The sequence below is a fragment of the Odontomachus brunneus genome, unplaced genomic scaffold (assembly GCF_010583005.1).
Source record: "Odontomachus brunneus isolate Ranch 3 - 2012 unplaced genomic scaffold, Obru_v1 Obru_scaffold_050, whole genome shotgun sequence".
In the NCBI taxonomy this organism is placed as follows: domain Eukaryota; kingdom Metazoa; phylum Arthropoda; class Insecta; order Hymenoptera; family Formicidae; genus Odontomachus; species Odontomachus brunneus.
The window spans coordinates 1,464,085-1,476,876 of NW_022639500.1; the positions used below are offsets into that span (position 1 = coordinate 1,464,085).

The following is a 12,792-nucleotide window of genomic DNA, read 5'->3' on the forward strand; positions in this document are numbered from 1 at the left end:
TATATATATATATATATATATATATATATATATAAAGGAGAGCTGAAGAATAGCAGGATTTTAGGGAATCGTGAAATCTAGTGTAAAATGCAGGATGATTGGCTATTGCTTACCTGATACACGTAAAATAAGGATTTTTCACAGTAGATATACACATACACAATACACTTACATACACACACGTACACTTATATATATGGTAATTCAACTTTCTCTTATTTATAGTCACTGTAATTGGATAATCTCAAAAATTCTAGTATTATATAATTTATGTTATTAAAGATCCCCCTGTACAGAGTACGTGATTGGCATCATGTTTAAATTATTAAGATTTAATAAAACTGATCTACATAAATAGAAAATGCGATATTTATTTCTTTGCTAAAATAATCTCTCGAAGATAACATCGATACAATTCGTCTAGATCTTTCTGCACGGAGATCACAATAAAAATGCAGAATATAAACGATTATAGATCAGATAAAAAGATAGATTTGTATGTAAAAATATATATAAAATTGTAGAAATATAAAACTGCATCAAAATTACGGAATGTGACGATTACAAGTTTTATGTTGGTTGAGCCATAAAATTGTGTCAGGATTTACATTTCGTGTGATATAAATATCTTTTCACAGTAGTTGATGCAGGTGTCACGGTTTTACCCATTTGTACGAACCATAATAAGCGAAATTATTTTTCTTTGCCATGTCATCGGCTTCTTTCGGCCCTCGAGATCCGTATCTGAAATATTCAACGAATATCAAATATTTTACAACAATCATTTAAAAAATATTTGTGTGTGTATATTTCGTTTCACTATATTACTTGTAAAGAATCGGCCGGATTTTTTCTCGGTCAATTCGGTGCAATAACGGCGTAAATATACGCCACGCTTCGTTTAGTTCATCGCTTCGTACGAAATGCATTTGCGATCCACAGAAAACATCCAGGATTAATCTCTCGTATGCGTCCGGTAATTTTAAGCCCTGTGAAAGACGCGTTTTTCAGTTTTCTTTTCGATGCAACTCGCGCTCTATTACATTACCAAATAGAGCTTCCAATTTTAACGACAAATTCTTTGATCCCTATGTAGTTGATCACCTTATATCTATTGTTATAAGTAAAATCCAGTTCAGTTTCCTCCATGTCGAACGTGATGCCGGGCGATTTCGTCATCATTTTGATATACAACGCTTCTCCAGGCTGCACCCTTATCACCAACTCGTTCCGTTTCGCTTTCCCGTCGAAGATATCACCAGGTACATCTTGATATTGGACTCTAACTTCGGCCTTTCGCTCGTTCAGAGCTACGACACACCGCGCCACCATTAGAAAAAACAATCTTTCGTTTTCCGAGGAAAGAATCTTCTCAAGTACACTCACCTTTCCCGCACCTGAGAATGAATGGTACTCCGTCCCACCTTTCATTGTTTATCTTCAATACCGCGGAAGCGAATGTCGGTGTGTTTGAGTCGGACGGTACCGTGGGATCGTCCAAGTAGCCCAAACGCGCACTCGGATCCTCTGCTTCAGAGTCGCCGACATACTGACCAAGAACCACTTGCTCAAGCTCTAGTTCTTTGATACATCGCAAAACTTTCACCTTCTCGTTCCTGATGTCGTCCGGATGGCAAGAAACGGGCTTCTCCATAGCTACCAGAGACAATATCTGCAGCAAGTGATTCTGCATCACATCGCGGATGATGCCGAACTCGTCGAAATAACCGCCTCTACCCTCAGTACCAAATGGCTCTTTGAAAGTGATCTGCACTGACGCTATGTTGTCTCTGTTCCACGTTGGATTGAACACCCTGTTGCCAAATCTCAGAGTCATCAGATTCTGCACCATTTCCTTGCCAAGATAATGATCGATACGATAGATCTGCTCCTCGCTGAACAACAACGCCAAATGATCGGAGAGCATTTTCGACGAAGCCATATCGAAACCAAACGGCTTCTCGATGATGATCCTCGTCCATCCTCTGAAAGTTCGTGGATTTTAGTTTGAAGTTTCTGCTAATAATATGTTAAAATATGTATATCTGAATAATAAATTCGTGACTGCTTACTTCTCTCCCATACAGTGGCTTTTTATGTGTACCGTAGCGGTCTGGAATACAGTCGGTGGTAGTGCCAAGTAAAAGATCCTGTGTGCGACGTCTCCCTGTTCATATTTGTTTAATTTGTTATTCAGATTCACAAAGTCGTTGTGCGAGTCGTACATGCCCGAGACATAATGATTCAACTTCCAAAACTGTTCGTTCTTCTCCACCTCGTCCGACTTCACGTTCATGTACGAATCACATTGCGCGCGCAATTGTTGCACCGTCAATGGGGACCTGGCATATCCAAAAAATACGGTGGGTTTCGGCAGGAGATTATCCCGGAAGAGGCACCAGAGGATCGGATAGATCTTCTTCTTGGCGAGATCACCCTTTTCAACATGTGTCTCATTAGTACTTAGATTAAAACGATACAAATGGAATTTAATACATAAGAATAAGCGTCAATGTTAATTCATCGATTGCTGAAAAAAATTTACGAAATTTATCTCGATAAATGTGTGCAAACAAATTTTACAATCGATTATTCGCTCTCGAATTTGCAGTTTGTCACGTCGTAACTCGCTTTTGTAATGGAAAAAATTCAATAAGTTCGTGCAACTGATTTTCTGTGCAAACGAATATTTTGTCATGATAACAGAAATATCGTGTTTTACCATCATCGGATTCTCGTTTAGTCATCATTACATTACATTACATTACCATAGTTACACGAACTGAGACTTTTTTCCGTACTTTAGCAGCACATATTAGTTGGCCAACAATTGGCTGCTGTAGGAGGATTCTATATTGACCATTATACTACATTGACCCAATGCTTTGTGCTGCTCGGGTATATTCTAGATTGCTCTTTAAAAGTTACAGATACAAACTTACAGATGCTCCGAGAATAACGAATACATGCGGAATATGTCTGTCGAAATGAGTTCCTTCCAAATGATCCATCTCGTCTGATTTCAGAGATTGCCTGATGTACTGTAGGCTCTCCTCCGTCGATGTCTCTACGGAATTGTTAACTTTACATACTGATGTAATCGTGCATGAATACATTACATTTTACAGTGTACACTCTGTGCTATTTCCCGAAACTTACATAATACACGCCCTATCGAAATATCGTGAATTTAATTTATGTAAACTTATGTTTTTACCAAAAAATTGCATTATCTGCTTTGCATTTCGAATACTTTTTGAAAGTAGTGACTCAGCGAATATGTATATTGAAACTATGTGAATAAATCATAATATATTCAGTATTGAATAAAATAAAAAACTCATTTTAAAAATAAATTTTTTCCTTCGACATGTGCAGACAAGGTGAGCGGCACATAACGTTACAAAATTTATTTTAGATATCACAAAATTTATTTTAGATATCACATATATCGAGTAATATATATCGATATATTTCATAGAATATTTTCATAATAACTTCGCGATAATTAATATATCTTATAATATTTTCTTTTGATTTAGATTTATATTTTCACGTGCTGTCTTTAAATATACATTATTGTAATAAATGCGTGCATAATTTACATAAAATTAGCGTCACTAAGGTGACACTATCGCTTTACTTATGTCGTAGTAAACTCAAGTATTCATAAAGGTCAGTGTGTAGTTAAAGCACTGAACGATATGTCCTGCATATTCACTTGTAAACATTTTGATTGTACAGTCGACTACATATTGAAATGTATTCAATTATTAATTCAATTATTTCGGCTTTGTTCTTATCGCATGTTCGATATTAGATATAATCGTGTGCAATATTGCAATTTCTATTTTCTAATTTTAACTTTTATTTTGACTCACCTGTGAAAGATCGACTACAATTCAAAGCAAAAATTTAGAAAGTTCGTGTTTAGCTCCAAATGTACCATTTGATACAGTAACATTTTTGCGATTCGCAAAAATAGTTCTCTGTCATAAAATAAGATGAGAATATTCACGAGAAAATTTTAAGTGTATCATAGAAACGATACACCTCAAATTTTAGATTATTACTCTTATTAACAGTAATGGACAATTATTGTTCTTATGTGTATATCTGTAAAATTCTTGAAGATAGCCTATTGCAATTTAGATTTTCTTCCTTGTTTCCATATTTCTTATACACAGTAGATTTATCTTAACAACTAAATGAATAAAAAAAAATAAATTAATTAATGGCGAATTACGTATATTGTGATATCTTAAGAAAATATAACTGCGAAATTTCACAGCTAAAGGTAGTTTCTTAGTTGTTTATTTTAATAGTTATAGGCCTATATTCTGAACTCTCTTTTATCGATAAAAGTGCCTTAAATATAGCTTCTCAACCAATCAGGTAGCTCCTAAGCCTTTTTTAGAGACTCATTTATCGTTAAAAGAGAACTCAGAATCATGACGCGGGCCATGGCATGCGCGACTTTGTCGTGGTCGAAGAAATCGAAGATAATTCAAGAAAAAATATATAATTTTGCAATGCAGGCTTTCTAAAAATTTGTCGACTTATTCACAAATAGTGAATAAGTAAATAGTAAATAAGTAATAGTACATTTGTTTCTCTATATGATATTATATAAAAAATCTTTTCACTCAACTAATACTTCGAAACTACCAGTTTTCAATCATGTTTTAGTACAAAAGGTAAACGTGATTGCTTGTTTGCACTTACTCAAGAAGTTTTTCACAGTTCCCATGGTTTTGCAGATTGTAAAATTAAAAAGATACTAAATTGGCCGCGAAATCGACAAATTGTAAAGATCGTTCCTCGCTGATCTTTCCCGACAATCCAGTCACTTCAACTGCGAAACGTCGACTGAGCGTCGAGACAACCTACCGTGTGCCTCTCTGTATCCTTCGGAAAAATGCTTCGAGTAAACTTGCTAGGTAATCGCGAACGATCTTAGATAAGCAAGATAATCAGTCGATCGTTTTTTTTAACTATAGCATGATGTTAACACGTATTCTTCTTTTCCTTCTCTAAAAACATTTTGGTGCGCCTGCAAAATTTTTCATGCGTAAATTTTTGTACGACTTCCTAAATTAACGCCAATTATTTTTGCCGGACGCGTACATATATCCGAAGCATTGAAGATTGAAAGAAAAAAAAAGATGATACTGACGATCGGTGAAATCGTGCTAACGGACATCAACGAAATACCTGTCCGTTAATCATACGCATATCACAGAACGCGTCGTAGAATAACGATCACGCGATATTATGTAACGACACATTACACGAAGATGCGACGGTCGAGGACGTCTGGAATGACACGATCGGATGTGTAAAGTGGACGTAGATCGATTTATGTAAGATTTCTTTTCTTCTTTTTCTTTGTATGGTATTCTTTTCTCATGAGTACCTATTCCTCTAGGGACACAATACCATGTTTCTTACTTGCATGGAGAAGAAAATCTCGGTTCGTTTAACAGAATAATAATTAAACTAGACAAAAACTGGATGACGAGTAAAACAAGAATGTTTTCTCGTTTCTGTTGCCACATTCAGAAATATTCGTCTAAACATTGTTTTGCGCCAGAGGTCGAAATACCTGAGTAAAAGATTGACTGAATAGAAATCTTTTATTTTCCTGAATAGAAACCTCCAACATTCAAGGGTCTTTCTGTTCTTTCAAGTAAACTTTTGTTCACTTATCAGTCCCGAAGAGCAACGGAAATTCAGCTACACAAACCAAATTCTTCTTTATATATATATATATATATATATATATATATATATATATATATATATATATATATATATATATAATAAAATATATAATAAAATATATATATATATATATATAAATATATATATAATAAAATTTATTTATTAATAAAAACATGAAAGATATCATGTTTTACACTTATATTGTCCTCCAAACATACTATTGCAACTTTTATAATCTATACATGATTTGTTGTAGCTCAAACAATAAATGAAATAACTCTGATGATCTTTCATGTTTTTATTAATAAATACATTTTTTAAATTAAATATTACATAATAATTAATAATCTCATGGTTCCTAATCTTATATTGGAAGGGGACCATAGATGTACAGTCTATTTGATAAGAGCGTGTACAGCAAAACTTGATAAATAATTTATTGAAATGATTTGGAACAAAATATACATATACTACTTGATTAGAACTGTGATGTTTTATTATTAATAACTTGTCCAGTCGCCTTCATTATTAATAATTGCCTGGCATCTGAGAGGCATACTTTCAACTAATTTTATGGCATATTCTTGAAGTAATGATCTCCATATCAATGGAATTTGTCGAACTAATTCTTTGATCGACATCTAAATTTTCATAGAGAATATGTGTGTGTGTGTGTGTGTGTGTGTGTGTACGCATGTGTGTGTACGCATGTGTGCCATTTTTCTTTCTTATTTCATTTCCGTATTTTATTTCAGACCGTTAAATATCATGTAATACAGCAAATAAAATTTGAACGTCGTTTAAATTTATCCACCATAGAATTAATCGCGATGACAATAAGTCCAAAAGTTTCAAGTCTCAAGTTATCCAAAATAATGGTTGATACATGATATATAAAAAAACCTGAATTTATTTAACTAAACAGGGATCAAACGAAGACTAATGATTTACAAACGATATCTCTGTTATCGCGAGCAAAAACGTTCCTTAAATATTGGACTACATTAAAGAAAACTCATTTGAAATAAGCAAGAACAATCGGCTGAATATAAATTTCTTACAAAAATTTTTCCGTTTTTGCAACCAAGTTTTCGTCTGATTTCCAAGCAATTGAAAATCAATCATATGAGTCAAGTATTTTTCCAACATTATATGATGTCTCCGTTCACAAAATCGTCACGGAAAACGGAGGAGCGTATGAATGTATAATACATATCAAAGTTAAATTACAATGCTAATAGATGCTTAATGATGTTTCTTCGTAAACGTTTTAACAGTATACAAATGCGGGTCAGATCGTGTAAAGTTAAAGAAAGATAAGAACATTGACTCCATTCGATCGAAGTTTGACGATGACAATCCGATAGCCAGAATGACAGTCACAATTTTGTCGCCACGACTTTAATTTATTTTACAGTGCTGACAAAGCTCAATCAAAATGGTCAATTATATGAGAGATATTTTTATCTTCATAAAGAAAAAAAATTGATAAAAATCGGTTCAAACTGAATTTCAAACTGAAAATGACGTATTCAAAACATTCTTTTCAGCTCTCTCTCTCTCTCTCTCTCTCTCTCTCTCTCTCTCTCTGTAGTTGTATTTTATTGTCATAAGTGATAAAAACACTTCGTGCAAGCAAAGAGAAAGAAGCACATCACAATTTATAAGTACAAATTAAATATAATATCCAATAATATATTTAGAGAATAACGGACACTTTTTAATTATCTGAAATTATTATATTTTCAAAATAAATGTGGCATTCTTTCTGGCATACTGACATCGACAATAAGCACTTACACGAAACAATTGACACAATTGATGGACGGATTAGAGACGTAATTGGGCTTGTGCAATATTGTTTTGTGCAACATGCCTCCGGCATTAAATTAATGACGCGGACCTACTTTTTCAACCGGCCTAGAATGAATCACCGGCAACTGCGAAACACTTTGTACATAAGATTACATCGTTACGTTTCCCCAATTTCGCGACGTTGCATTTCGGTTCGGCGCAGTAACACAAGGGCGATTCTTCGTCGTACAATACTTTCGCCATTCTCAATTCCCGGCGCTCCTCCGTTCCTGTCCTTCGAGCGATTTATTGTTAAAATTATCCGAGAAAAATGTCAAGTGAACCTGTCGCAAATTCTGCTTAAGTGTACTATCCTATGTGTACTCCGCGATAAGAAGCATTCATTTATCGCGCAAATATAATTTTTTCCATGTTAATAAAACTCCTGCTCGATACGCGAAATCGCACAAGAAAAGAAAATAGTAAAATAAAAAATAGATCGTATGACTTTATCATCGAGTATCCGCATAAAACACTGCTTTGTGACGAGCGATGATCGCGCGACTAATCACATTTTAATCGCGTGAACACGCGACTCCGTTTATTTCGTTTTATTTGTCATACAGATGTGAGTTTTTGTTCTTGAAATCATCTGTATTTTCACAAAATCCGCAAATCGCGTTGAGATCGCATCGTCTAGGTGGAACAATCAACGGAATGTACGACGCCAAGCTGTTACAAAGTCCCTGATTTGTTATATATATTATTCATATATGTTTATTTTATATAAAATCGATTATCTATATTTATACGGATACATATTTCTCTTTTATACACACACACACACACACACACACACACACACACACACACACACACGCTTTCATTTCATGTCAAACATTTTGATAAAAAATAATTTTACACGCATCATTTTTCGGACGTTCATGTTTATTGGACTGTGAGCTTTAAACGCGTTTCATTTATCGAGCATTCGACGGACACGAATAGCACCAGAAATTTTATCACATTACTATGATAATTACTGCATTGTCACGTAAACCCGTCTTATATATCAGCCGTACAATGCGACGTTAATTTCGACTTTCAGTGAGTGTCGAGTACATTGTCCGGATTAACGTTCGTTAACGTCAAACAGCGCGGATTTGAGGAAACTCGGTGGAATTATATGACCGCGTAACATAGAAAACAGCCAAGCTGTTGAGTCATTATTATTTATACCAGTCACGCTGCGTTATAAACCGGATACCGTATACTGAAAAGGTTAGTGCACCACAAAAAATGAGCAAAATTCATAATTACGAAATTTATCAAAAGGTCACGTTAACCGCGAAAAACAAATTCATCACTAAAATAATCATAAATTCGACAAATTTGACTTTTGGCATAGAGACAACAATAAGCAGCGTGGTTCGTGTTTATATCACACACTTGGCGATAGAAATGATCGTTCAGTTCTTAAGCCAGTACTGTAACATTGTGAACATTCTTCGTAAAAAATAAAAATAGATAAGCATATTTATAGCGTTGGGTGCAAACTACGAGTACAGACTTCCATGTTTATTCTTAGCTATGAAGATGCAATAATCGCGTAGAACGCATTTCACCGTGTCGATGGTATCGAGAGAAGAAATTCGCTCGATTCCATGATAGAATTTTTTAAATAAACTCACTTCTTCTGTGTCCCGCCATCGTTGTTCCTTCTTACACGCGAATGTTCTTCTGACTTCTAGCTGTTCGCGAAAGTTCGTCACGTTTCCACCGTTCTCGAACGAACGACCTTGCCGCCAAAACAGACTGTCACGCACAAATTTGAGGTTAAGCGCGCGGAATAATATATCGCGCTGCACTAAACGTGAAGCATTTGCCCGTACTATTAAAGAGTCCCCTCTCTATATCCTCCCGACAATCTCTTGATACCTCTATAAGCAAAAATGGCCATCCACTTCCCTCCACGTCGCAATTTGCGATTTATTTGGGCACGGTTTGTCCTGTAATTATTTATCGACGCGAGAGTAACCGACAGCGAGTACTAAAAGATAGTTTGTTGTTTGACACGATTTAGACAATTTTCCCCTCTCTACATAAAACCTGTTTTTCTACACTTGACTACACTGTATGAATATGCGCGTTTGCTCTTTGTCGAGAGAAAAAGACAAGAAAATTGTATTAAATCCAAATCCTCGAAAGAAAAAATTTACTCCATATTCTGAAAACTACTTTATGCGTATTCTGCAAAATACACTTGAATGTAATGAGATTTGTCGTAATGTATTGTAATTGTACGTCGCGCGGAAAGCATTAAGTGGAACAGCTCACCGTAAGGTGCTGCCATCTACTAGCGTTCAGTCGTACTTCGTCGCGCAACCTCAATCATGTAGTAAAAGACGGCGACCTCATTTACAAGCGATTAGAGACCCTATAATAAGAGTCTGGCCATCAGAGGAATTCTGACAAAATTCTTCGAGAGAGAAAGATATATATTTCCTATCTCTTTCTGCAACCTATCCTTTTCTGACACGTTCACGCATGGGCTTCAAACAGTCTACGCTGTTCTGAGGCTAAGCTTTAAGAGTAAAAGTGAAAAAAAGGTTAATCTTTGAAAGTAAAAAAAGATTTGCAATAATAAATGCAGTAAAATATTGTGAAAATGGATGGATGTATAATAAAATAAGAGAAATCGAGTATAAAAGAAAATGATAGGAAATTATAACATTGATATTATGTTACTGATAGTTAATATTTACTAAAAGAATATTCATTAAATACCAACTTTAAAATGTAATGTTACATCAACACACACACATACACACACACACACACACACACACAATGTAGCGTTACTAATACACTATGTTTGTTCCAGTTTTTCAATTAACACAACAAATTCATTAAGTGTTTCTGAAGTTTTCTCCTTTCTGACGTCAGTCAGAACCACAGATTTCTGTGAAAATAGTATGTACAAATGATATTATGTGCTGTATGGGTACTGAAAATAAAAGAAAAGGATACTATAGGAATGGATAGATTTATTATTTATCTTTTTATTTATTCACTTTCTTACTCATATATTCATCTTGTCTTTCTATCTCGCTCTCTTGTGATTTTTTACCGTCTTATCATTTATCTTCACTTTTCTGTTTCCTCTTCATTTCTCCTCGCATATTCTCTCCTTTCTCTCTTTCTTTTCTTCTCCTTTTCCTTCCTCTTTTATCTTCTTATTATTTAATTTAGCTATAAAAACTAAAAACGATACAAGGTATTCAAGTTTTACACCGTTATATATTTTTATTTTTATATATTCGCCGATACTTATCTGATATCCTTGTTAATTCTATAATTTTTCTTCAAAATTATCACGACGAACACACTTCGCAACTTTTAAAACTATTATATACATTAAAAATATAACCTCGTTATAACCCCATTCTCGTACGCACGAACTGTCACTCGACTCTGCCGCGATGACAGTTACAAGTCGGTAAATCGGTAATCGCAACACTCTCGCCACCCCGCCCTCTAACGGAGAAGATATGTGATGGAGAATTTCTGTGGTGAGGAGACGTTTCTCACGCGTAAATTTACAATTTCAAACTTTGAGCTAAGATAGCTCAGCTTCTGGAGCACATAGAGCAAAAATAAAAGCAGTTTTATGATATAATGTAAACCCAAAGAATCGACTAAGTCCTTCCAGAACTTCGTCAATTCAACCGTTATAGCTGAAACGAAAGTCTACATTCAACTAAAGCCGTCGCGTAATTATATGAATGATATAATACACGGTAGGCCGCCAATGCTTCACACTTGCACTTGGCTTCGCGACACTACCGTGTCGCTTGATATGAGCGTCTAAATTGAGCGCTTACCGTTGCGCATCGTCCCATGATGTCCAGGGTCTACCAGCCAACAACCTGTCGCTGCATCTGACACTGCAACGGTCCTCGCGTCCCACGTCGCCTGTAATTCACTCCCAACCGCGGTAATCTAACGGAGATTTCACGAAAAATCCCGTCTCTCTTGGAGGATACACTTCGAGTTGCGAATTGCGTATGAAATCGCAAACTGCGTCTTCGAGGAAATGTCGGCCTTTCGGATAAACAACGAGTATGTGCGACGAATTCAACAACGGTCCAATCGAGGTGTAGTGCATCGCTTTGATACATGCGCGACGCAAATCGCTTATGAAGAAAACGAAATCCGGTCCATGTTAATTATCGCCTTAATTGTGGCGAAGTCAAAATGCGGTATTAAAAATCGCGAAATAATTTAGAAAATAACATCGCAGCTCCTGCGATGTGCTTACCTCGGCGGCTGATAGCGTTATGGCGTGACGCGCGCCTGACCACGCCCTCCCCCCTTCCCAAACGTCTCTCAGTCAACGACCCCAGCGGCTGTTACGACGATCGGTTTACTTAACCTTTGTGGAGCCTAGATTTTTGTTAGAATACAGATTTGTTGTTATACAGATATTGTTATTACCGATTATTCGATCATTATTTCGTTATTATCCACTCACGAATATTATCACACGATTATCGAACAGACATTATTATCACTACCATTTAATATTTGAGTATATTACTTCGTTATTCAGATCTTATTTAATTTATTCGGTTATTATTTAATTATTGCTATTACACATAGGAAAACAACTCGGGCGTGCCGTTACGACAATTTCTTTACCTCGTCTTCTTCGAGGTAAGGAAATCGTAACGGCACCCGAGTTGCTTTCCTACGTGTAATAGTAATAATTAAATAATAATTGAATAAGGAAGTAATAATATTCGAATATTAAATAGTAATGATAATAATATATGTTCGATAATCGTGTGATAATATCCGCGAGTAGATGATAACGGAATAACAATAATCGAATAATCGATAATAACAATAAAAACAATAATTGGGCAACAGCGATAATAACTGATTAAAGACAAGGTAAAGAAATTGTCGTATAAGCACGCCCGAGTTGCTTTCCTATACGTAATAGCAATAATTAAATAATAATCGAATAAATTAAATAAGAACTGAATAATGAAGTAATAATATACTCGAATATTAAATAGTAGTGATAATAATATCTGTTGATAATCGTGTGATAATATTCGTGAGTGGATAATAACGAAATAATGATGATCGAATAATTGGTATATAATTGGAATAATTAGAATAACGGCTCTAACAAAAACTCTAGGCTCCACAAAGGTTAAGTAAACCGACTGTCGTAACGACCACACGACTGAGCGACATTCGAGG

General features: G+C 35.2%; 1 protein-coding gene across 4 annotated transcripts in view; it reads right to left on the minus strand.

Moving 5' to 3' along the window:
- Nucleotides 1-347: 347 nt before the first annotated feature.
- LOC116845215 (glucose-6-phosphate 1-dehydrogenase) overlaps nucleotides 348-12,792 on the minus strand; it is an 18,501-nt gene continuing 6,056 nt past the window's right edge. Inside the window, exons 1-9 of one of the 4 annotated variants that reach the window (XM_032817632.1) lie at nucleotides 9,210-9,760; nucleotides 4,726-5,053; nucleotides 3,882-4,204; nucleotides 2,943-3,067; nucleotides 2,073-2,437; nucleotides 1,387-1,985; nucleotides 1,105-1,310; nucleotides 829-989; nucleotides 348-744 (exon numbers count right to left, since the gene is read on the minus strand). In XM_032817632.1, the coding sequence (XP_032673523.1) occupies nucleotides 654-744; nucleotides 829-989; nucleotides 1,105-1,310; nucleotides 1,387-1,985; nucleotides 2,073-2,437; nucleotides 2,943-3,011 (1,491 nt within the window). In that variant the 5' untranslated portion in view covers nucleotides 3,012-3,067; nucleotides 3,882-4,204; nucleotides 4,726-5,053; nucleotides 9,210-9,760 and the 3' untranslated portion in view covers nucleotides 348-653. Of the gene's footprint in view, nucleotides 745-828; nucleotides 990-1,104; nucleotides 1,311-1,386; nucleotides 1,986-2,072; nucleotides 2,438-2,942; nucleotides 3,068-3,881; nucleotides 4,205-4,725; nucleotides 5,054-9,209; nucleotides 9,762-12,792 lie in introns of those variants that run through there. The other 3 variants (XM_032817629.1, XM_032817631.1, XM_032817633.1) reach the window with 3 other exon arrangements.